Source organism: Spea bombifrons, chromosome 2 (assembly GCF_027358695.1).
Source record: "Spea bombifrons isolate aSpeBom1 chromosome 2, aSpeBom1.2.pri, whole genome shotgun sequence".
Classification (NCBI taxonomy): domain Eukaryota; kingdom Metazoa; phylum Chordata; class Amphibia; order Anura; family Pelobatidae; genus Spea; species Spea bombifrons.
In genome coordinates, this window is record NC_071088.1 from 20,320,403 (window position 1) to 20,344,621 (window position 24,219).

Consider the following 24,219-nt stretch of genomic DNA (forward strand, 5'->3'; position numbering starts at 1 on the left):
CCCTTTTTTTGTGTCCTACATTCCGTTCCTCCTCGATTCCTCCCGGTATTCTGGCCTAGGCCAACTAGGTCACCCTCTTGAGCGAACAGGCCTCCCAGTATCCCTGTGCTCAATGAGCCGGTTACAGGAGAGATCTTGGAACCCCTTAATCGGCACATTTAGACTATGGAGGCTGCGGCGACTCAGCACAGGCGCTATAATCTGCATCAGAAGGTGCCGCATGCAGTTAAGACACAGGGATATGGCGTTATATCCAGATGCTCAATGTCTTAAAGGTACGGCGCGCCTTTTAAGGCAGTGTAGGCTCAGATGAGGAGGGGACAGATTAATGGGTAGTGGGGACCAACTCACTGGACATTTGGAAGACAGTGCAAGCCTTGTCACTTAGTTAAAATGTTTTCAGTGAATAAACACCCAGCCGCACAACATAGATCACTTTACAATCACTGAAAGCTTCACCTCCACAACGTTTTAAAAACAAAACAGAATATTTAAAGCCAAAGGAATTGTCTCTGTAAAAACGTTTACAATGATTCACATTACTGTCTTAATAGTAATTCCAATATCCCTGCCAGGGCCAGACTGGCGATCCCGAGGCATCCCTGGCTCTTGATGGCCAGTGGACATCTTATGACATAGTTGCTGCCAACAGCTGGATATGTGAGGGAGCACACTACGTTATTATGCTCATGTAGCATGCTTCATATACATCCGCTGACTGCACACTGTAGCACCCGATCTGAAGCTAGTGTGTGCAGATTGGGTGAGTATGGAGTGCTGATGGCCATCGGCCCACCGGGCATTTGCCAAGTGTGGAAGGTTGCCAGTCCAGGGCTTTCTGGTGCCATAGCCATTGCAAGCAGCTAAATCCATAATCTACAAATTACCACCTCAAAACCATTACACGCGGTAATTTATATCCTTTACTGAAATATGAATGGTTTAAGTATTCAATGATGAAGTGGAATTCTAAAGTGTGGAGTTGTGATGATTTGTAGACTTCACTGTCTAACCTCATTGTCGCTGTGTCTTCATTCATCAAATGAATACAGATAGTAGAATTAAAGTGTTCTACAACATATATGTATTTCATTTTGATAGGGGCTCCTTTTTAATACGGTATAAGGTGATGTCTAACGAGGTGTGTGAGAAGGAAGCCTGTAGGTATGGGCCACAACCAGCAGAAAGTGGCAGTGTTCAGGGGGTAATTGGTTTATTTAGCTTCCAAATCTCTGAAACGAGTGAGGTAATGAAGCTGCAGAGCTCACAGTCGGCAGGGTCAGCAGTTTTGTTCCAATTACACAATCTAAAATATGTGTAGCTGATTGACCCCTTTTGTTATTTGCTGAGCTCTCATGTTAGGACAAAACAATACGCAGCGTCAGCTTCCAGCCCCCCGCCACACTTCAAACATGCTTTATTCAAAATATGGACTCCAGGATCATATTCTTTCATTCAACTTAGACTCCTCCTCTGGTAAAAAAAAAAAAACTTAAAAAAACCCATAAGAGCAAGCAGATTTATGGGGTATAAATTGCCTGGGTGGGGTCTGGCCTGTTACCAACCATCCTTCTCAGTGGCTCAGTCACAACACTGTGAGTAATCATTATTTTCTTTGCTACTTGTACGGTTCGGAAATGTCTATCCAATATCTTTCTAAAACCTTAAATGCATTAATTTTCATATAAGTTTAATAGAGTTACTAAATCACTGATATTTTGTATCATCAGAGCATTTTGATAAGTAACTAGTGACATCCAGAGGAGTAGGGGCTGCTGTACATTCTGTTATAAATGTTGGTTTGATAGAAATGTTGTCGAGTTTAAGGTTTTTTGAAACTTCACGATTCACAGGCCACTGTTCTAAATGGTAGTCTAGTTTAATTATGACTGTCAAATAGTGTTCATGGTTCTGTGTTAAAAGGTGGTAGGCCATATGTATAAGGAGCAATTCTAGTGCAAAGTACTAAATGTAGAGAAGTCAGCAGGAAGATTCAATTGCTTTCCATAACCCCACGACTACACATATTTACCTTAGAAGTAATATTGTTGATATAATAAAACTTAGATGTACGGTACGCGTACTGACGCATACAAGATGGAGTCATGGAAACTATGATGTGTATACAAGTAGCCCTCAGAGTACTTTGCATTTCAGGTCTGTGGCAAGTATTTAACTTTTGTGTAATGATGTTTATATGTGTGTTCCTGTGATTATATTTGTGTAAGGATGAGAGCTATAATAATAATAATAAGAGGAATAGGAATTTAGCAACTCATTAAACTCTCCATAATGTCCATGTATTTCACTTTTTCTGAGGACGTAGTATATTATTGGCATCACACGAATAATTGTATAACTGAGTAGGCCATTTGTTAGGTACATTTTTTGTTTTCCTATATTAAGTAAGCTAAAGACAGATGTTTGCAGTAGCCCTGTTGTTTATTAAGCACATACAAATCAATACTTTGGCCAAACTAGTTTATAAATGTGAGCATCAGAGCCACATCTAACCTCGTACTAAAGATCTCTGCCAATGTGGAGGTGGACATTTCAATGAACAATTTAATATCCAGTCAAAAAAGTTATTCATAAATCATGGTATTTTCAATGAATGTGGTTTTCCAGTTTGCTTAGGATCAGAGTTAAAATATATTCAATAAAACCAAGAGAGACAGCTTCGATCAGATGTATTGTGTGGTGTTGCTAGTATTTAACTCCAAACAGCACAAGAAAGAAGTTGTGGGTCAGGAGGTGGACCATATTAATTGCTATGGTGATAAAACAGCTTTAATACCATTTAAAGTTAATAAACACCCTTTAAACACTTTTTATACATTGTTCTTCATGCCTGCTAGAGGTGCTTGCCCAATGGTGGTTTGGCTTCGAAGGTGATCGGAGTCTTTTGAGAGGAACATAGAGGATCATAGGCCGGGTGTATAGGGAACCGGGATAACGCTCTGACAGAAAGCCTTATTGGAAACATCACTTTACAAAACATCTGTTGTAGTTAGTCATTAATTCACTAACAGTCAATAATGCAGCTCATTCTCATAGTTTTTTTATATGCATTAGTTATACATTTCAAATTCTGTCTAAATGCTTTAGGAATTCTATTGCAGAAAAAATAACTTGTAATACTGTCAGTCCTTTTATTATGCTTCAAGTGCACCAGTGACTCTGTACTTATGACAGACTAAAATAATAATAATAATAAAATATTATGCAGCTTGTGCTGGTACGACTATCTCAACATTGGTGTAATGGGTATTCCAATGATCTATTTCAGAGTTTTGTAAGATGTCTCACAGCGGAGCACAGGGCAGCATTGGCAGCCACTCAGCTTTGGGGCTACAAAATTACAGGGTATGTACAATGAGAGATTTTCAAACATGATCGTCCAAAGTTCTATTTATAAACAGCCTAGACCTGTATTTCTCTCTGTCCTTGTATGCAATTCATAAAAACAATAGCAAAAATCAGGTTCTTCATTTTATTTTATACATTAAACCAGGTGCTGCTTGGCAGCTGTTGGCTGGTCTTCATGTCTTGCCTATGTGAATAGAAATGTTTTATATGTATATAAGCCTGGAGCATGAAACGAGACTGGTGTATATATTTGTTGCTATGATACTCTGGCATTTTGCGTATGTTGTTTCCCAAGTAAACTTTTAATTTAGACTAAATGCCCATTTTATCTGAAATGAATTCCTGCTATTTTTTAGAAATATGCTACACATAATCATACAAATTAGATTTCACTTTAATTTATATATATATATATATATTAGGAATTGGGAGGAGCAGGTCTAGTGATATCATTTTCATCCTACAGCTCATCTGTTATGAATATGAAAACTTCCAAGGACGGAGAGTTGATTTATCTGCCGAGTGTCGAAATCTGTGTGACCGCGGATTCGACCAAGTAAAGTCCATCCGAGTGGAGTCAGGACCGTAAGTAGAACAGTATTTAATGAATATGTCATCTCTGGAGATTAGGCGATAAACTGAGGTTATTGATTTTGCATTAGAGAGATACATTTTCAAAATAATTCTCAGACCTAAAGAAATCTCTGTTTGGGGGATGTTAAACTGCTGCCAGTAAATGCCAGAATGCGGTCCACAGGGGCCATGGAAATTATCAGACATAGGGCTGTTTCCATTTTATAGTTTTAAATAGTAAATAGTAAAAGTCATTATCCTGGTGATGCGCAGGATTATCACCCATACAGATTTCCATCTAATTTGCTCACAACGTGCTGTGTACTGTGTTACAGCTGGGTTGCATTTGAACAAAAGGATTTCACCGGTGAAATGTTCGTTTTGGAGAAGGGAGAGTACCCTCGTTGGGATTCCTGGTCTAATTGCTTCCGTGCCGACAGGATAATGTCTCTTCGACCAGTCCGCATGGTAAGCAGCTGGCAAAGATAATTCTACGGTACAATGTGAAGAAAAACATATTCCATGCCAACAGTACAGGTCGTCAGTAGGTCTTTGTGTTACTGCATCAATCACTGGCAACTGTTCTAATTAAAGAACAACCTGAACTTTGTGATAGGAAGTTCTGAAACTTGCATACTGACAACCCATGTCTGTCAACATATTGAAAAGTCCACATCGAACAATATTTACTTTGAAATCCGGTGTTGATTTTCTTAACCGTTTTGAACTCCAGAAGTGTAAGCATACAAGTTATATTTTGGGAATACTGTGCTTTACTCACCACTCTGATGCTCAATAGGTTAAGAAAAACACTCATTAGGAGAAAAAAAAAGTAGAATAATAACAGTAACTTTGCGGGTGTATTTCAGTCCGATGTAGCTCTGGATAAGGTGTTGTTTTTTTAGTGATTTATTTATAATAATACATTATTTGAAATATCCCTCTAGGTTATTCACGTAACTTCAGCTTTAGTTTATGACAGAGCAGAGAGGCTACTAAATTATTATAGGGAGAAGTTTCTATTAGATCCAAGCAATCTCTTTACTGGACCTTTTCTCAATGTGTCCTCAAGTGCCCAGTGGTGTCAGCCTAGGCCGGCAGTTCTTTCGGGCCGGTAGCCTAAAACCTGTGGAGGATTTCCTTATTGGGTAATCAGGCTCCCTGATGCACCACTGCTCCAAAGTGATCTCCCTTGTAAGAGGCACATATACACCATGGAGCGTTGTGGCCATAGCTGACGCTCTCTGTGCCGCATGACCTCAAAATGCAGCTCGCCAGGATGTGATGTCATATCCCATGCTCTGCATACAGGATGGTGGGACAGCTGGGGTGTTGTCCTGGGTGAGGCATAGGGTAGCATCTAGTCAAAATATGTCACTGCAAGTACCCCAAGCAGGGTTGTTTGTCTGTCTCTCCTCTTAGGTGGCTTTGTAATTAGCACAGGTCTGGTAGCCAAGAGATAATAATATAGCATTGTTGGGGGCTCTTGGGTAAAATGTTAAGAAAGCCTGCATTACACTAGTGGTATTGTTTTTACAAATGTCATAGCTGTGAAAGAAGCGACATGAGATAAAATTGTGATGTTAAAACTGCTTTAAAATTTATTTAAGAAAAAAGTAGCTTGTCTTTAAAATGAATAGCTGAGGAAGCTGAGGAGTGGCATATTCTGCATTAAAAGCTGTCCTTGTTTTTCTGTGGGCATATTGAACAGTGGAATTGTACAATATCCATATATCAAACATATGATGTATGTACAAAGGAACATTCCTGAAGATACAATAGCATAGGATTAGTTTATTATTATTATTCATCTATTGCATAAATGGAATCATTAATAATCTCACATTAAAGTTAATGCCTTCCTATAAATTTTCCCCGGCTAGGTCGCTGGCATGCTACACAATTATGATACATCTAGAGATTTATTACTGGAAATTAGTCATTGTTATTAAGGACAAGGTTGGCTTGCACTGCTTTACTGTGTGCTTTCTACTATATGTTAAAATATTTATTGAATAATATTAGCTGTCAATTGGAGCAGGATTGCCTATAAGGCACACTTTGTTGCTGTCTATAGTATTATATTATAGTATAATATTACCATCTATGTAGTTCTATTCATGCCCTGCACATAACTGCTCATATATGAATTTATACTTTATGGGAGTGAGAGGTCTTGTAGGTCACAAGCCCAATGGATGTAAATTCAGTCCTGTTTACTATATGTCTTTTTCATTAAGGACACACAAGATTACAAAATCTGTCTTTATGAATGTGCCAACTTTGAGGGTAGGAAGATGGAAGTCTGTGATGAGGATATCCCCAGCCTATGGTCCTATGGATTCCAGGACAGGGTAGCAAGTGTCCAAGTCGTTGGAGGAACGTAAGTTGTGGGGAATTTTGTTTGGAACGTAAACAATTAGTTGTTCTCATAGTGTGTGTTTTAATATTGAAACATCAACTGCTGGTTTGAGGTACACAATGCATCTATTAAGAGCACATTAAACACAGACAATCACAAATGTTTATTCAATGTGTGGCAATATTATATTTATAATATTATTAATATTACTTTATTTCAACCAATAATTTCTTTCACTTAGTTGTGAATATTAGCTAGAGTAGCTTTCCCTACGATGCTTGACCAAAGTCCAGTTGTGAAATCCCTGCTTGAAACATGTAACTTAATCAAGAATGTCTAGACCCTTATCAGAACTGTTAGGTTGCCACAAATATCTTTCAATATTAGAGTCTTTGTTAAAGTGTTATTATTTAGGACAGTCTTGGTTTCAGCTCATTTAGAAAATCCCAAGGTATGGTTATGGTAGTTATAGTGTGATGGCCAAAACACTTTGGGCTAGCTGGAATATCCCTTCCAAGATAATTTGAATGGACTTACCTTTGCCTCTTTGTCCCCAGATGGGTTGGCTACCAGTATCCTGGCTACAGGGGATACCAGTATCTATTGGAATATGGACCCTACAAGCACTGGAACAACTGGGGTGCTAATCAGCCTCAGGTTCAGTCAATACGTCGAGTGAAGGACATGCAGTGGTACAAGAGAGGAAACTTTGAAGTTGGAAACTAAAAAGGCATATGGTATAAGACACAGAACCCAAATGGCAAAGCAAAGGGACTTGTTTCTTTCTTCTTTTTGTTTTTAATCATCCTCATTTTACTGGTGAGAGAGATGGCTGTTGAACATTTTCTTGCTCTTCTACCATCTGAGGTTATTTATTAAATGAGTGTTTTTGACTTTGTAAGAGTTTAGTTATAATCAAATCATCCTATGGTAAGATATTTTAATCTGATCACGTTATCGTGGTCAACCACATGCAGAATTATGTTTCTGTGCTTTCCATTCTGTACATGGTAAGTCTCAAGCACCTAGCAGTATTGCCCTCAACTAATACAGAGGATTGAAATGCACTGTTCTGTCTGAAAAAGAAAAATAGACACGCTACATTGTCACTGTGTCTGAGTTTGACACTGTCTGTGATTGCATTTCTACCAGGGTTATTTGTTAAAATCTAAACTAATTCAAAGTCAAACGAAATCCAGGGCTCTGGCTTGAAGGACAGGAATCAGGGGTTAGAAAGGTTCTACATGACATAATCATGTTTGGTCCAGTGAGATCAGGAGGACAGCTGAAGATACCATGGCCAATTAAGAAACAGGAGAGAGAATATAGATAGATTTTCCCAAAACTATCGATTTTCTCTAGATTGATTTTCCCAAAACAGGAAAAGTAGCAGATAGATCTACACACCCTTACCACAAACAATTGTTGGGAACATTGTGTGTGTTTTTTTACAGGTTAAATGATTCCAGTTTGGTAACTGGACAACTTACCAAGCAGTCGTAAGAGGAGGGAGGTTACTGGCATATTTAGTTTAGATCATTGGTGGTAACAGAGCCATAATTATTGTCCTTCCTTAAAATCAGAAAAGATAGTCTGCAGTGGTCTAAGCGTTAGTGAACATTTAGTAAACTGCCAGCGGAAGCGGAAACATTAGACCAGAGAAATGGAAATGGTATCTAGAATCTCATCTCACTTAGTTACTCATTCATCTTCATACATGGACAATAGAACTTTATGAAACTAGGCTGGAATCATTAAGAAAAGGTCCTCTCTCTCCCCAATGAATAGGTTGCCTTAAGAGGATGAGCGTATTTGTGTGGTGGCTGTCATCTTTCTCAGGGAAACAAGTCTTATTTTATTACACACAAACCTCAGCAAATGAATGCAAAGCATACAAACTGTTTACTGTTAATTTCCATCCAAACACAACTATGCCAATCCACCCATACATGTGTCAAACTCTTTGCAGTAAAACTATAAATAAATTATAATCCAATATACTCTCTGAATTCTTTTATCTTGACGTTTAAAATTTGCTTTTCAGGTTCATAACTTTGTAGCAGCATAAGGGGAGGTATACGTTTACCCTTCACGACACCACCAAAACCAGGGAAAAGATTATTGCTCAAAATATATGTGATATTACAATTATTCATTCACCCCCGGGAGATTCTGTAGAGCTATTACAATAGAGGGACAGTAAAACAATAACAATAACATTACAAGTGACAATATACAAAACTGACAATAATATTCCCACACATTCAGAACTACTGGCACATAAAGAGAAGCACGCCTTGCACTTGGAAGCTTACAGTCTATTAAGCTTGTACCAGAATCTGTACAAGGTCTCTGTTGGTGCTTATTTTGCATGATTTCTATGGAGTCTCTTTCGGTGAATTACTGGGTTATTACTGGGAAGCTTGGCTTAATTTGCCCCTGGGCTGAATAGCGCAAGCCCCCTCCCGACAAAGGAACACTTGGCAAACCAGGCAGTTAAAAAGGATCTGTTTTAACCATAATACTTCCCATTAAAATAGCTTAAGGAGAATATAGTCAGGGCGCAAATGCTACTTAGTATTCTCTATGGAAGGAAAGGAAAAAGCTGTTACTTGTTGTCTTCATTATTTCAAATCTGCCCAGGGGTAATTGATTTTTTTCCTGCATTTTTTAGGAAATTAGGCGTAAGAATGGTGCAGCTGCTTGGGGCCCAATAATATGCGTTACCCTTCTGAAGGAAGGAATGGAAAATTACAGATGTATTTTTATATTATTACTATATAATATATATTTTTATATTATTAGTATAAAACAAAGATAACATACACACCCTCAAATACATAGGTGATGCCATATTAGCAACTTTAGCAACTGTTCCGGGCCACCAGTGATGTGTGAAGACCTACACACAGGATGACACTTTGCTATAAAACATATGTACTGATTCCTTTTGTCTATGACTTAGAGTCCCTCAGAACTCTGAGCCACCAATGTACAGATTGAAATAGATCCCAAGGACAGGGCAACTCTTTTTGATCAGATTTGCACACAACTAGTATATCCTTGGTTCTATTTGTGTGGTTTTTAGAATTACTTCAAAGAACCAAAACACACCGCACACAGTCTTCAATTCTAAAGCACTCTGTGAAGTGAAAGGTGAATGACATTTATGCCACTTCTCAACTTACATTACTTTAGCAACAGAGGTCAGAATTTAGACTATAAAAATTCTGGTAAAAAAATATAGCCCTTCCTTTCTGCTTCAGTGTGGATTTGAAAAAGATCCATGGGTAGCATGTTCCCTTTACAGGGATGTCAACATACCTCCCAAGTATCCCAAGAAGTCCCTCTCTGGGTCCCAACCCCCCTGTCCCTCTTTCCTCCCCTAACGTCCTTCTTTTCTAGGAGTTCAGAATGTTTGCTGGGTACAAATGTGTCATGTGTGGCTAGAATACTTGGGAACTTGCCGGATCTGGGGCCTACCTTTGTGGGCTGGTCCCACTGACTTTGTGGCAAACACTCCTATTTAAAGGGGAAATGGGCGGAGAGTGGGGCGCGCCAGCACCCCACTCCCGTGTCCTGGTAGATTCAGGTGTTAAACGGGAGAAGCAATGCTTCTCGCCGTGTTCTCCGGGTGAAACCCGAAGAGTTCCCAGGTATGGTACAAAGCCACTCCAAGACATAACAAGTAGAGTATCACATAATAATGTTGGCTTATAGAAACACAAAGTGAGTAGGGCCCTGCTCAAAGGAGCTTACATTAAAATATTTTTAAAAAACACATTTTATTGTTTCATTGCTATGGTCACTGTAAAATTCTTCCCCTGTCAATTTAGATAAATACTACCCTTTTATCTGTACTTTATAAAGTATATCTAATATTGGATATTTGACATATTTGAATGTCTGGTTTTAGCCCAGATCCCAGCGCTAACATTGTCTCCTGCCCTGATCATAGCTCAGTCATCTTGATCTTTTGCTCAAATACAAAAGAAAAGAGCAGTAGGAAATTAGATCAGTAGATGCCACTGTGCTGAACCTTCACAAATTAACAAGTTTTAATAATAGAGGCTGGTTAGTGGTTATATAATATGTCAGTTGCATCAATGTATGCATAAAAAAAACCCAAACATGTCCTACTAAACATAAATAATAGAGCACTGCAGCACAGCACCAATAATTAATAACCCAACATAGAATTATGTATATATAAAAAACCCACATTTTGGGGGGCGTGCCCGACCTTCAGGGAAGATGGCTGCTTAACTGGCTAGCTCCGCCATCGCTCGCCAGATTTTTGCTGAAAACGGTTACACGTGCTGTCATGGGTCGCAATAAGAAGCCTACCTCGGACTCCTCCACCCCGGGTGGTCGGTCTCGGCCGGTCTCTGCCTCCCTGCGAGACTATTTCCACACTCCGGCAGACCTGGCCTCGCAGGCCTCTGAGGACCACGAGGCAGGTTCCCCTGCCAGTATGTCTTCGGCTGACGATCCTCTGCCTGCTCCTCCGCTACCTCGCCCTCCTCCCACGCCTGAGGCACTACAAATTTTTACCTCTGCGCCGTGGAGAACGGACTTCTCGAACCTCATCTTGGAGCTCCGGCAGGTCGTCTGCGACGAGGTGGCGGCCTTACGCACCGACCTCTCCGTGTTGGAGCGTCGGGTGACGTCCCTGGAGGATACTACGACCTCGCAGCATCAGGCCACTCTACTTACCCAGCAAGCTACTGACTACCATCACCGGCTCTTGATCGCCCTCCGACGTCGCCTCGAGGACCTCGAGAACAGGGGTCGCCGCCACAACAGCCGCATACGCGGAGTGCCTGAGGGCGAAACTGCGGAGGGCCTGCCTGACCTGCTCACGGCCCTCTTCTCCGACCTCATGGGCCGCCGAGTGGATTCTTCGAGGGAGGTGGACAGAGCGCATCGGGCCCTAAGGCCCCGAGGTAACGCAGCGAGCCCGCCCTGAGATATCATCTGCCACTTCGTGGATTTCTCTATGAAAGAAGCCATTATGGAGAGGGCGCGTGAGGTCAGCTCCTGGCCCTACCAGGGCAGCACTATCACCTTCTACCAGGATCTCTCAGATCTCACTCTCCAGGCGCGGCGGATTCTACGCCCTCTCACATCAGAGCTGAGCAGGCTGCGCATCCCGTATCGCTGGGGTCACCCCTTTATGCTTACCATCAGGCATGGCGCTACCTCCCACCATGTGCGCTACTACCATGACCTTCCTGCGGTCTTATCCGCCCTGGGACTTTCGGACCTCACCATACCAGACTGGTCCCTTCTGGGCCTCGACCCTGATGCGGAACCCTCCAGGCCAAGGCCGTCCCGTCAGCCCGGGCGCTCTGAACGCCCCCGTCGGCTTCCTGACCGCGCGGCGGCTGCTCCCTCTCAGCGCCCGCGGCCGCAGCCTCGGGATGCCGAAGAATAGAGGACCTGCTTTCGCTGCTGCGCGGAGTTTTCGGTATCCTTATTGGGGAGTGCCCCCCCGTACGCTTGTGTGTGTGCCGGGGGTTGGCCGGTTGCTGTGTTTTCGGTTTGATGGCCTTTTTATTTGTTTATTTGTTAATTGTTATGGCCTCTGTCTGCTCCGTCAATGTACAACATTACCATGCCTTTTTTTTTTTTTTTTTTATTATTATTTATTTCCTTATTTTCTTACTTGCGGCGTACTTCTGTCGGCGGCGATTGGCCCCTTGCGGATCCTCCGCTGGACACTGGTCCAAATCGCACTGTGGCCGCCTTCACGATGTACCACGTGCCTACTGTGCATAAGGGACGGGTGGCGAAGCAGGTTCCGTCCCTTCTATAATTTTTTTTTTTTTTTTTTTTGGTTTATTTTGTTATTACACATGTGCGTGCTAACTTCATAAACTACCAACATGACATTTGCTTTAATCTGTTCACCTTTTGTGCAATGTGATATCATGTGCCTGGATAACCTATGCTTTAGGACCTGCATCCCACAACGATAGTCTTGCTGACCGTTTACAGGCAACACATTTTCGGGGCAAACATGTATTCTGAACGGCTATGCAATACTGCCTGTTGGATTTGTTCAGAACCTTTGCCCCAGTTAATTGTATCCTACTACAACTCTCATTTTTTCCATCTATGGCTTTTGTGTTTTCTGCGGGGATGCCCTATCAAGGGCATGCTAAAGCATGGCGCCTGCACCAGCTTAATTTTTTTTTTTTTTTTTTTTTTTTTAGTTTATTTTGTTGTTACACATGTGCGTGCTACCTTCATAAATCACCAACATGACATTTGCTTTACTCCGTTCACATTTTGTGCACTGTGATATCATGTGACTAGATAAACTATGCTTTAGGACCTGCATCCAACAACGTTAGTCTTACTGACCGTTTTAAAGACAGAACACTTTCATGGCACACGTCTTCTGAACAGCTATGCAATACTGCCTGTTGGATTTGTTCAGAACGTTTGCCCCGGGGTTTTTTTTTTTTGTTTTTTTTTTTTAGTTTATTTTGTTATTACACATGTGCGTGCTAACTTCATAATCCATCACCATGACATTTGCTTTCATCTGTTAACATTTTGTGCAATGTGCTTTCATGTGACTGGATAAACTATGCTTTCGGTACTGCATCCAACAACGATAGCCTTGCTGACCGTTTCAAGACCTCATATTTTCATGGCGAGCATGTATTCTGAACAGCTATGCATTACTGCCTGTTGGATTTGTTCAGAACCTTTGCCCCTGTTAACTGTGTCCTACTCCAAACCTGTCCTATCAAGGGCGTGCTAAAGCATGTCGCCTGCACCAGATTCATTTTATTTATTTATTTTTTTTTCTTTGCGTATGCCCTTCTCATGGTCTGCTTGCAGTTGTTGAGCAAGACGGGTTGCGGTCCTCACACCACAGGTCTCTCTTGTCCACGCCGTCTTTGTGCTGGTGGCTGCTGACCTGCCTCTGTGCACCCGCTCCCTGGCCACACTCACATACGCTGACACACTCGCATACACTGACACACCCAGACGCGCTTACCTGTACTGACTTTCCTGGCGCACACCACACCCCACCGACTCTTGGCTGGGGGATGCGCTTGCCTTCGGGCTGCGCACCTGCCCTTGCTCTGACCAGGTTGCGGCCCCTCTGGGGTTCTCCTCCGGTCCCTTTTATTTTTCCTGGGGTTCTATTATGCTGCGCTGCTCATCCCTCCTGGGTTTGTCAGCACTCTGACCTACTGGGGTTACTTATTAACCGCCTGTTCATGCCTTATGGTTCTGCTATTTCCATGCATTTGATCTGTATTGCACCGCTTCCTCAGCCCGCTTGCAATTGCTCTGGGGTACTCCCCGTGTTAATGTTTTACTGTGCTGCTCCTCACTCATGATTATGCCGGTACCTTCGTCCGGTGTGGCGGCTTGTTTACCACTTTACTGTGCCTTATGATGCTGCTGTTATTTCAAAGTATTTGATCTGTATTGTACTGCCTATCCGGCTCTTTTTTATGGTTATCTATGCCACTTGGCCGCGTACCGTTGACACAGCACGATTTCTCTCTCCACACACGCCCATAACTCCTCTAGTCCATTGTCTACTAGCCGTCCCAGTTGCACCTTCACGTGTTCTCCCATTGCTTTCACAACTGCTGGGCGATGGCGGATGCCTTCGCTGTAGTTATTGTTACGTATTACTAACTCCTTGTGCCGTTTTTTCCCTTGGGGCTGCGTCGGCCCTGTCACTTTGCGCCCTCTTTTGTAGGGGCTGGGTGATCCCTCGCTCGCCGCGGCGTAGCGAGGTCTGTTTTTTCACCCTTCCCGGCGCACTTAGTGCCTTTTTTCCCTCCACATTTTTCCTTGTCTCCCCTCCTTCCCCTCTCCCTCTTGTCCTTCTTTCTTCTACTCCCTTCCCCCCTTTCTTCTTTGTGTCTGTCCCTCCTCTTCTCCCCCTCTCCCCCCCCCTTTTTTTTTTTTTTTTCCTCTCCCCTCCTTCCCTTTGCCTCCCGTGCCCACTATGCCTCCCCCCGCCCGTGAGAGCCCGCTCACGTTTCTCTCCCTTAATGCCCGTGGACTGAATATCCCGGAGAAGCGTTCCCATTTGCTCTGTGATCTACGACGGGAGCGGGTGGATGTGGCCTTTATTCAGGAGACGCACTTTCGAGAGGGTTCTGCGCCCCGTCTGTCCAACCATTATTACCCCACGGGCTTCTTTAGCAATACCTCGGGCTCCAAAACAAAGGGTGTCGCCATCTTGTTATCTAAATCTGTCCCTTTCAAGGAGCTGGCTGTGTTGGCGGACCCCGGTGGCCGCTTCCTGTTTCTTAAGTGTCTCGTTGCTACCCAGACTTATACCTTCGCTAACCTTTACCTGCCCAACCGGGGCCAACATGTTGCCCTGCGGACCGCCCTTGGTCGTCTCCACGACTTTAGTGACGGTGTTCTGGTGCTGGGCGGCGATTTCAATATCGCCCTCCACCCGTCTTTTGACACCTCCGCTGGCACCTCCCGGTCCCCTACACGTGTATTGCGCAAGATCCTCTCCCAGTATCGTCTCGTTGATTGCTGGAGGGCCCTCCACCCGGCTGACCGGGACTACACGTTCTTCTCTGCGCCTCATGGCTCCTACTCCCGAATCGACTATTTCTTCCTCCCGTACCATCATGTTGCCCTGTTACGCAGAGCCCGCATAGGCTTGACCACGTGGTCTGATCACGCCCCTCTGACTGTTTCCATTGGCTCTCCCCTCCTTCGTTCTTCCGAGCGCACTTGGCGCTTCAACGAGTCCCTCCTGGCGGATGCCAGTGTCTGCGCAGACACGGCTGACGCGATCTCCCAATATTTCCGCGAGAACCTCACGGATGACGCCCCCCGCCTCACTGTATGGGAGGCCCATAAATGTGTTTTGAGGGGGCGCCTTATCAGTCTCTGCTCACAACGTAAAAAGGCGGAAGGCCTGTCGGCCTCGTCTCTCTGTGCCCAAATAGCAGCCGCGGAACGCGCCCATAAGGAATCTCTGTCGGGGGAGAACCTGCAACGTTTATTGTTGCTTCGGAAGGAGCTGGCCTCTCTTTTGAACGCCAGATACCATAGGTCCTATTTACGGAATAGGGCGCTTTTTCATGAGCACGGGGATAAGTCGGGTAAATTTCTGGCGCGTGCTCTTCAGCACTCCCGCCGCCTCACCTATATCCCCAAGATTCGTTCCTCAGATGGGGTAGTGCGTCTCCTCCACTCGGACATCTCGGCCGGCTTCCTCAAATATTTTACTGACCTCTATAACCTCCCCACTCCTAGGGGGGATTCACCCTCTCGGGTCCCGCGCATCCGCGACTACCTCTCGCGCACCTTGACTCGGCGTCTACCGACTGAGGCTGCGGCAGGCCTGGATGCTCCTATCTCTCTCGCAGACTTTTCCTTTGCTATCAAATCCTCTCGGTCTGGGAGGTGTCCCGGTCCTGACGGATTCCCCCTGAAATATTATTCCCGTTTCCGCGAACAGCTTGGCCAGCATTTTGTGGATGCCTTTAATTCTATTCTGGGTGGCGGCCGGATACACCCGCACTTCGTTTTGGCATCCATTACTCTTATCCCAAAGGAGGGCAAGGATCCGGAACATTGTGTCAGCTACCGTCCGATCTCCCTGCTTAACGCGGATGTCAAGCTGTTCGCTAAAATCTTGGCGAACAGACTGAAGCCTTTTCTTCCCGCCTTGGTACACCCAGACCAATCGGGCTTTGTCCCTGGCCGTGAGGCCAGGGACTGCACTATCCGCGCCCTCAGCCTAATGCATTTGGCTCGGTCCTCTTCCATACCCTCGGCCTTCCTCTCCACGGACGCCGAGAAGGCGTTCGATCGCGTGGATTGGACCTTTCTGTTGACCACTCTCGAGCACATGGGCTTTGGGGCAGGCTACCTCTCTTGGGTCCGCTCGCTGTACTCTGCTCCTTCGGCGCGGCTTCGGATCAATGGGCTCTTGTCGGACCCTTTCCCCATTCGTAATGGCACCCGGCAGGGCTGCCCCCTGTCTCCGTTACTGTTTGTGCTCACCCTCGAGCCTCTTCTACAAGCCATCCGGTTGAATCCTGACATCACTGGCCTTCCGGTTGGCAACACTCAACATAAGATCCTAGGCTATGCCGACGACCTTCTTTTTTCCATCTCGCGGCCCCGGTTGTCTCTGCCGTCCATCTTGAAGGAACTGGATCTTTATGGTTCCCTATCTAATTTCCGGATTAATATGATGAAATCTGAAATCCTGGGGGTAGATGTTCCCGAGCCGGAGAGCGTTTCGCTCGCGGCCGCGTTCCCGTTCCGTTGGTGTGATACGAAACTGCGTTATCTCGGTGTTTGGCTGTCTGCGGACTTCTCTCAACTTTTCCCTATGAACTTCCTGCCTATTCTTTCTGCGCTGCGCACTGACCTTGCTCGATGGTCTCGGCTCACTATCTCCTGGGTGGGACGGATTAACTCAATCAAAATGAATGCTATGCCCCGGCTTCTCTATTTGTTTCAGACCCTTCCCATTCGCGTACCACCTTCCTTTTTCTCCGCGCTTCGCACTCTCTTCCTTCGCTTCGTTTGGGGTCGTGGCTCCCCGCGGATTAAACATAGTGTGCTCGTCCTACCGAAGGACAGGGGTGGCCTGGCTCTGCCCTGCCCCCGCACATACTATCGGGCCTGTCACCTTCTGCGTGTCCTTGAATGGTCATGTGGGGTGCGGCATAAGCTCTGGGTGGGGGTTGAGAGTGCTTCGCTTTCTGTTCCAACGAGTTCTTTGCCCTGGCTCGCCGCTGCCTGTGCCCGTCGTGTTGCTGCTTCTCACCCTTTTGTCTCTGCGACGCTCGGGGTGTGGCACTCCTTGCTCCGCGCTACCACTATCTCCACCATTCCTTCTCCCCTTACACCGATCCGTGACAACCCTGCCTTCCCCCCGGGGTTGGGAGTGGACCTCTTTCCTGAGGTGGCGGCTAGGGGGGTGTCCGGGATTTGGGCCTTCCTGGCCTCCCATGGCTTGAAGCCGCTGGGGGACCTGGTGACTGCTGATCCCCCGGCCCCTCTTGACCGGTTCCACTATGCCCAGCTGGGCAACTTCTTTCGGACTCTGGTCCGTAAGCATGAGATTTTCCGGGACCTTACTGTCTTCGAGAATCTTTGTGTGCGAGATGAGCCTCCAGCTCACGGTGTGTCTTTGCTTTATGGACTTCTTCTACCCGCTGTTTACCCGGCTACTCCGCCCCATGTAGGGAGATGGGAGAGTTCCCTGAATCTGTCCCTTACGGAGGGGCAATGGCATAAAATCTCGATCCTCACTCACCAGTGCTCCATCAACAACAGGGACCAGGAGATGTCCTATAAGCTCTTGGCCGGCTGGTACCGTCCGCCGTCCACGTTAGCCCGATACAATCCCGATATACGGGATGAATGCTGGAGATGTGGGGCTTCCCCGTGTTCGATCCTTCACTTATGGTGGTCTTGCCCTCGGATGCTCTCTTTTTGGACCACAGTCCATTCCACTGCCCAAGCTCTTACTGACAGACAGCTGCCGTTCACCCCTGAGTTCCTCCTATTGCTGCATATGCCCTATCCTGTCTCTTGGTACAAGTCTACGATACTCCGTCATCTCCTGGTGGCGGCCAAATCTATCATTCCCCTGCATTGGGGTGACCCCGCCCCACCCTCGATTCGGGAGTGGATCTTGCGGGTGGAGCGGAGACGTATCCTTGAGGAGCTGATGTGCTCGGTAGACGACAGGTCTGAGAAACATCTTCGCCTCTGGTATCATTGGGTGGAATACCTATCGAGTCCTGAGGTCCGCCCTCACTTGGCGGCCACACCTGCTCTGTAGTCCCACCTTGCCTCCCCCCTCCCCCCCTTTTTTTTTTTTTTTTTTTTTCTTTTTTCTTTTTCGTCTCCTCTTCCTTTCCGCTCCTGTCCATTTCTTCCCTCAGCTTCCTGTCTCCCTTTCCCCTTCCTGGATCCTTTGTCTTACTGTCCTCTTCCCGGTCCGTCACGATACCGCGTGGGTACCTCTTTCCGGTTGTTTGCGGTGCCTCATCCACTGTGCTGTGCCCGTGCCCCGACTTCCCTCCGCTGCCGGTCGCTTTTCGAAACTCATGTGGGGCTGGCCCCTGGCTGTCCCCGCCTCTATAGTTTACCGGACTCGTCGGCCCCGCTCCACTCGGAGCCTTTCACACATTATACATCTTGCTGTGTCACGGGCCACGACGGTGTCACTTCTCTGGTTGCCACCTTTGATTGGCCTATCCTGTTTCCGTTGTCATGCTGCTGACCCGGATGTGTTGTTCTCCGAATGTATACCCTTCATGCTGCATATTTTTTCTTTCTGCATGTGCTGTGATGGATTTGGACTGTATCCTCATCCGTGCCCCCCCCCCTTTTTTCTATTTCTGTACCCCCCCCTCCCTTTTGTTGGATTTCTTCACAAAATGCTTAATAAACATTGATTTACCCTAAAAAACCCACATTTAAGCAAAGGGAGAAATGACAAAATGTGAAAAATAGGACAACTTAAAAAAACAGGGATGCTGGGTTAACTACTCTGCACCAACAATTTAGGGTGTGACTTCCCTTGTTTGGAAGTCAAAATGCAATTCGGAGGGACATGAATTGAGGTCATAGTCTCGGCTGATGATCATTTGGCCCAGTCTGGCTAGTGCTGCCAACAACAGTATTTCAAAGTAATTTATGGACACTTGGCAGGCTGAAATGAGATCGGTATGAATATTATATACTGCTCTGTGAAGGCTAAAGAAAATTAATGTGAGATAGCCAAAACAGAAGGACAAAAGTATTATAGTGGAGATTGAAGCAAAAGGTTGAGAGGAACAAAGCATGGAGCCACCAAATGTTAATTGGAGAAGGAAAGTACAGGGAAAAGGAGGGAGAGAATGCGGGGAGAGAAAGGGTTAACTGGGAAAATAAATAGTAGGACAGGGAGGCTGAGAGACAAGAGATGACTGCTAGGGCAAGAGGGCAGCAAATATACCGTAGTTAAACATTTCCTGGGCTTTGGTAGTTCCTCTGAGTACCATTCATAAAGCACATGAAACCGTTCTCCAGAGCAGCCCAGCAGTTAAAGAAAGCAGAGGGGCAGCATGACAGGGAGCCCACAAGGCTATGGGGTCAAGGCTACAACATAGATAGGCAAGGATGGGGGTTTGAGGGATACTTACAGATGGGAACAGACAGGTATTGTGTTTATAATGATTAATGTAACAACCAGGCCCATTCATCACTTAGGGGAGCTGGCATCAGAGGCCTACTCTGTCTTGACAGGTGGTAAGTGAGTGGAGGCAAAGGTGTGACCCTCCACAAGGTAAAGGATTGCTTTAGCTGTGTCACTACTGGGGTAAATTGAATCATCTGGGTCCAAAGATGTCCCCAATAAGGCATGGGCACAGACTGACCAGACGTACAAATTGAAAAAAAAAAATGCGCACCTCATAAATGCCCACAAACAACATGACAAATATATGCATGGGTGATATCACTTTACTAAGATGTTGCTAAACACATATTGGGGTGTTGTTTGGCAGTGACACATACCACAAGCTTAATATTTATGCCTGAAGCACAGTGTGTGTTAAAAACAAACTTTGACAAAGCCTGGTGATAGAATTAGTGCATGGAAAGAGTTATCAGCATTTGAAATAGCCTGGGGTGTCTAGTTTGATGGTGGTAAATTGAACTGACCAGCTTCAAAGATAGATGGTTTTGAAATAGCAAAAAACATGAAAACATTGGGTATCTCTAAACTCAGGACAAATAATAGAATCTATTTAGCAGGTTTTTTGTAGATAAGTAAAAGACTTTTCAAATAAAATTCAGAAAAAAATTGGTGGTCAATATGGTGAAAAAAGTTTTTAAATTTTTCACCATATTGTATTATTTATTTATTGTAAATCAGACAATATGATCAAAATAATGGTTTCAAAAGAAATCCCTTCTTGCCCTGAAAAACCCCCCATATATATACTTTCTTCTCATTTACTCATACAGTAAATGAGAAGAAAATTACAGCTAAACATGAACACCGCAAAAATGTTAAGACAGCGTTGGTCACAAAGGGTGCAAAACGAAAAACACAGCCCAGTCCTTAAGGGGTGAAATTCTGTATAGGTTAACTGCTAATACCAACAAACCCTATAGCCATTCCTATCCAAATTAAAGTTTTGGGGTGGGGAACGTATTGGGTAAAGAGGAGGGCATACGACAATGACATTACAACACAATTCTCCCTAATTTGGTTCATTACTCTGATGATTTTTTTTTAAAGTCAATTGTTTAAATTCCATTAAAACAGATAAACCTTTTGCTTTCTTTCTCTTTGGGGTATATAAATGCACGTGGGAGGTAAACAGACCTTCAAATCTTTTTCTGGTGTGTTCTGTGTGCTGAGCTACTGAATAGCTGCAACGAGGGGATGACCCCATGTACACATATGTCTTTGTCTTTTGTCACTGTAAATTGAACCTTTTTGTCCGTCCATGATGTACAATGAATGTTTGAGATAAACAATTTGGATATGTGCTGTCAGCCTATTCCCCTAACAGTGACCCAGAGAGAGGGAGTCACTCACATACAGGGAGCTCGGAGCTGGACCAAGATGGTGTGATTGTCACCTATAGGAAAATCTCCTATTCAAGGGAGGCATCCAAGGAAAGGTAAGTGCGTGAACCTATCTTCTCATCCGGTATTACAAATATATAAAAAATTATAGTTTTCTGCTTTTTAAGTAATATATTGCAGTAGATTAATAGTCACTGGACAAATACGAATTCAATAGATGAGCCTTGCTGAAATGTCTCACAGTTGAATGATGTTGTTGTACATTTACACATTATCTTACAAACTGTCTATCCCATGATTGTTTAAACTCCCTCACTGTATTATATTAGCCTTTACCAGTTCTGGAAGGCTGTTCCACCTCTTTATTACAGTCAGTAGAATTCTCTGTTCAGCTTCAGACTTCTTATAGTAGGCCAATTTTTAATAAACTTTACCATGTGTTCTTAAATAAATTGTATAATGAAAGACCAAGCGAAGATGAGTCTTAATGTGTAATTATTTGCATGTAATTATGGCAATATATTCACAGAGGTCACCACCACTTAATAGAAACCATTGAGTTGGTTCTGCATATTGAAAAGAATACCAAAAAGAAGCAACAGAATTTTCAGGAAAAAAGAAATTCAAGGAAAATCTCGTCTTTCTCTGAATGCAGTGTAACTGAATTTTTACAATGGATGTCATCATTAAGTTAATTTCTAATATGTGCAATTTCTGAAGTGTACTAAAGAAATCAAAATAGCTACACCCAAGCTTTTTTTAAATTAAGCAAATTTGAGCTTGCATATTTTAAAAAAAGAAACAAATTCACATTTTTTAATAAATGTATTACATTTGAGAAATACCTTTTCATAAAAAAAAAACATTTTATGATAGCTTTATTTTCACTTATTGGGTAAGTCCCATGGAAAAAAAGAAATATTTTTCTTTGAGCCTTTAATACTTGGGTTTATTTCATTTTGTCCCAAAAACATCTTTTATCTGCAGCCCTGGAGGCTGCCATTGTGGCTATCATGTGATATTTAGAATGACTTTAACTGTTTGATCATCACACTAAGCTCACTGTTTATGACATTGAAGTCTTTTTCTCCAACAGTCCCAGTGTCAATGTCTGGGTAATTAATATTGAGTCCTAAGAGTCAGGGTGTTCATCTTGTAGATTCTGCTAAGAGAACTAGAATTTATACAAATGACTAATATGTAGCTGCCCGAGAACATTTTATTTTGTAAAAACTACTACTAAAACTAGAAAAAAACATAATATTTTTGTAAACTCACTTTTTAGTGTGATACTAGTAATAGAAAATGGTAGGAAATCGAAACAATTTAAAATAACTAGAATCTAACAGAAATTATTTTTCATCTGGCTTGCGAACTTTTCAGAAAATTAGGTATCAACAAAGATACAGCTCATTTTCTGTAACTGTCCAATTGATACATGTGGATTGATAGTCTGTGGATGTGCTCTGATGATGTTAGCAACTGGATCACTGTTTGCAAGCAGGTTGCCATAAAAAAGCGTGTGACTTCTGAATAACAAGCTGCCTTCTCAAAATTTGGGGGATATTAAAAAAGTAACTTTGGTTTCTTTTGAAGAAAAAAATATAATACTCTTTAATTAAGTATGCCTGTTAATAGGTTAATTAAGGAAACCATAGCAAATATGCAAATATATTTCATTGATAAAGCATGTTGCTAAGTGTTGTCTGTAGATTTCACAATTCTGCATTTTAGAAAAAACCTGACATAAAATTATTATCATCGTATTATCATCATATATTTTTCTACACTAGGTCTAAAGATGGGTGACTGGTCTATCTTGGGCCGTCTTTTAACAGAGGTCCAGAACCATTCCACTGTGATTGGAAAGATCTGGCTGACGATGCTCCTCATTTTCCGAATTCTTTTGGTAACTCTGGTTGGAGATGCAATGTATGGAGATGAACAGTCAAAATTTACATGTAACACTCTGCAGCCGGGATGCAACAATGTTTGTTATGATAGCTTTGCCCCTGTCTCACACCTTAGGTTCTGGATCTTTCAGATCGTCTTAGTGTCAACGCCTTCTATTTTTTATATCATCTATGTGTTGCATAAAATTGCCAAAGATGAGAAGACCGAATTAGAAAGAGCTTATGTAATGGAACTTCTTCAAAACTTATCTATAGGTGAACATCTGCAGAAGAGCGATATGAACCTGGATTCTGAGGAAAACATGGATTTGAAGGACCAGTCTACAAAAGGTGGTAGATTTAGGCCCAAGCTCAACAGTGACACTTTTAAAGGTCCTATTCCACTCTTTGACAAAATGCATATCATTTACATTGTCCATGTGGTGCTTAGGTCTGCTATGGAGATGGGGTTCTTGGTGGGGCAATACTATATTTTCGGCTTTGAAGTTCCTCATCTATTTCAGTGTGACAACTATCCATGTCCAACCACAACTGACTGTTTTGTTTCAAGGGCGACGGAGAAGACGGTGTTCCTCAATTTTATGTTCGGAGTTGGCCTGGGATGTTTTATATTGAACATCGTTGAATTGCACTACCTGGGTTGGTTCTATGTTTTTCGGGGTTTGACAGCTGCCTGTTACACATGTTGTGAATTCAAAGCAAAGAAGAAGAAGAAGATGATGGTGTTGCATCCTGAGCAAAATAGTCTACTTATACACTTAAAGGATACAATACAAGAGCGGTTTGTCTTAAAGACATCATCAAGCCTGTCACAAGAAAAGAATAGTTATCTCCCAACCCAGCCCACTGCAATTTCCTTTGCAAATGATGATGATGATGATAATGATGGTACCAAAAGAAAAAACCCAGATATCAAGCACAGTAACTTAGCTAAAATATCCAAAATAAAAAAGTCCTGGCTTTAAAACATACCTAAAATATTTAATTTATCACTTAGTGATTTTCCTGAGAAATATTTAACAAAATTTCTCATAGGAAATACTTTCCAAAGGACGAACATGTCTGTGGCTCCAGCATAGTTCCCAACATATGAAAAAGAATTCCAGGAACACTTTGCACCATGTGATTCAATTACAACATCCATTGCTCCACCCACTCCGTCCAACCCGCATAATTAGGATAATTTAGCTCTGCCTAGTCATTATGGGGCAGATTATATCACCAAGTACCCTCCAACCATACATCCTTGATGTGCTTAGAACAGACATTAATCAACAAAAAATAATTGTATTGGGGAGGGAATAAATTGGGGAGTGAAATCAGATTGTGCTTATAATCAGGATTGCAAACCTTAATGACATTTATAAGGTTAAAGTATGTAAAAAATACCTATTTATGAAAAGCTAAAAATGCGTCATGCTTAATTAAAGCATGGCACAA

The 24,219-nt window shown here is 43.4% G+C and overlaps 2 protein-coding genes across 2 annotated transcripts; both read left to right on the forward strand.

Annotated features, from left to right (window-relative positions):
- Window positions 1–1,533: 1,533 nt before the first annotated feature.
- LOC128474664 (beta-crystallin B1-like) lies at window positions 1,534–8,300 on the forward strand. The gene is made up of 6 exons (XM_053457052.1): window positions 1,534–1,595; window positions 3,290–3,366; window positions 3,836–3,954; window positions 4,278–4,410; window positions 6,183–6,325; window positions 6,862–8,300. The coding sequence occupies exons 2-6, from the start codon at window positions 3,301–3,303 to the stop codon at window positions 7,028–7,030; spliced, it is 630 nt and encodes a 209-aa protein (XP_053313027.1). The 5' UTR covers window positions 1,534–1,595; window positions 3,290–3,300; the 3' UTR covers window positions 7,031–8,300.
- A 14,367-nt stretch (window positions 8,301–22,667) lies between these two features.
- Window positions 22,668–24,006, forward strand: LOC128474663 (gap junction delta-2 protein-like). Its single transcript, XM_053457051.1, has one exon. The coding sequence runs from the start codon at window positions 22,668–22,670 to the stop codon at window positions 23,742–23,744; it is 1,077 nt and encodes a 358-aa protein (XP_053313026.1). The 3' UTR covers window positions 23,745–24,006.
- The last annotated feature ends 213 nt before the right edge of the window (window positions 24,007–24,219 follow it).

Bases quoted from the DNA above. Each gene is read 5' to 3' on its own strand.
- LOC128474664 (XM_053457052.1), top strand. From the start codon at position 3,301: ATGTCTCACAGCGGAGCACAGGGCAGCATTGGCAGCCACTCAGCTTTG. The intron at 3,367-3,835 runs GTATGTACAATG...TTCATCCTACAG, and splicing joins TGGGGCTACAAAATTACAGG to CTCATCTGTTATGAATATGA. The intron at 3,955-4,277 runs GTAAGTAGAACA...ACTGTGTTACAG, and splicing joins ATCCGAGTGGAGTCAGGACC to CTGGGTTGCATTTGAACAAA.
- LOC128474663 (XM_053457051.1), top strand. From the start codon at position 22,668: ATGGGTGACTGGTCTATCTTGGGCCGTCTTTTAACAGAGGTCCAGAAC.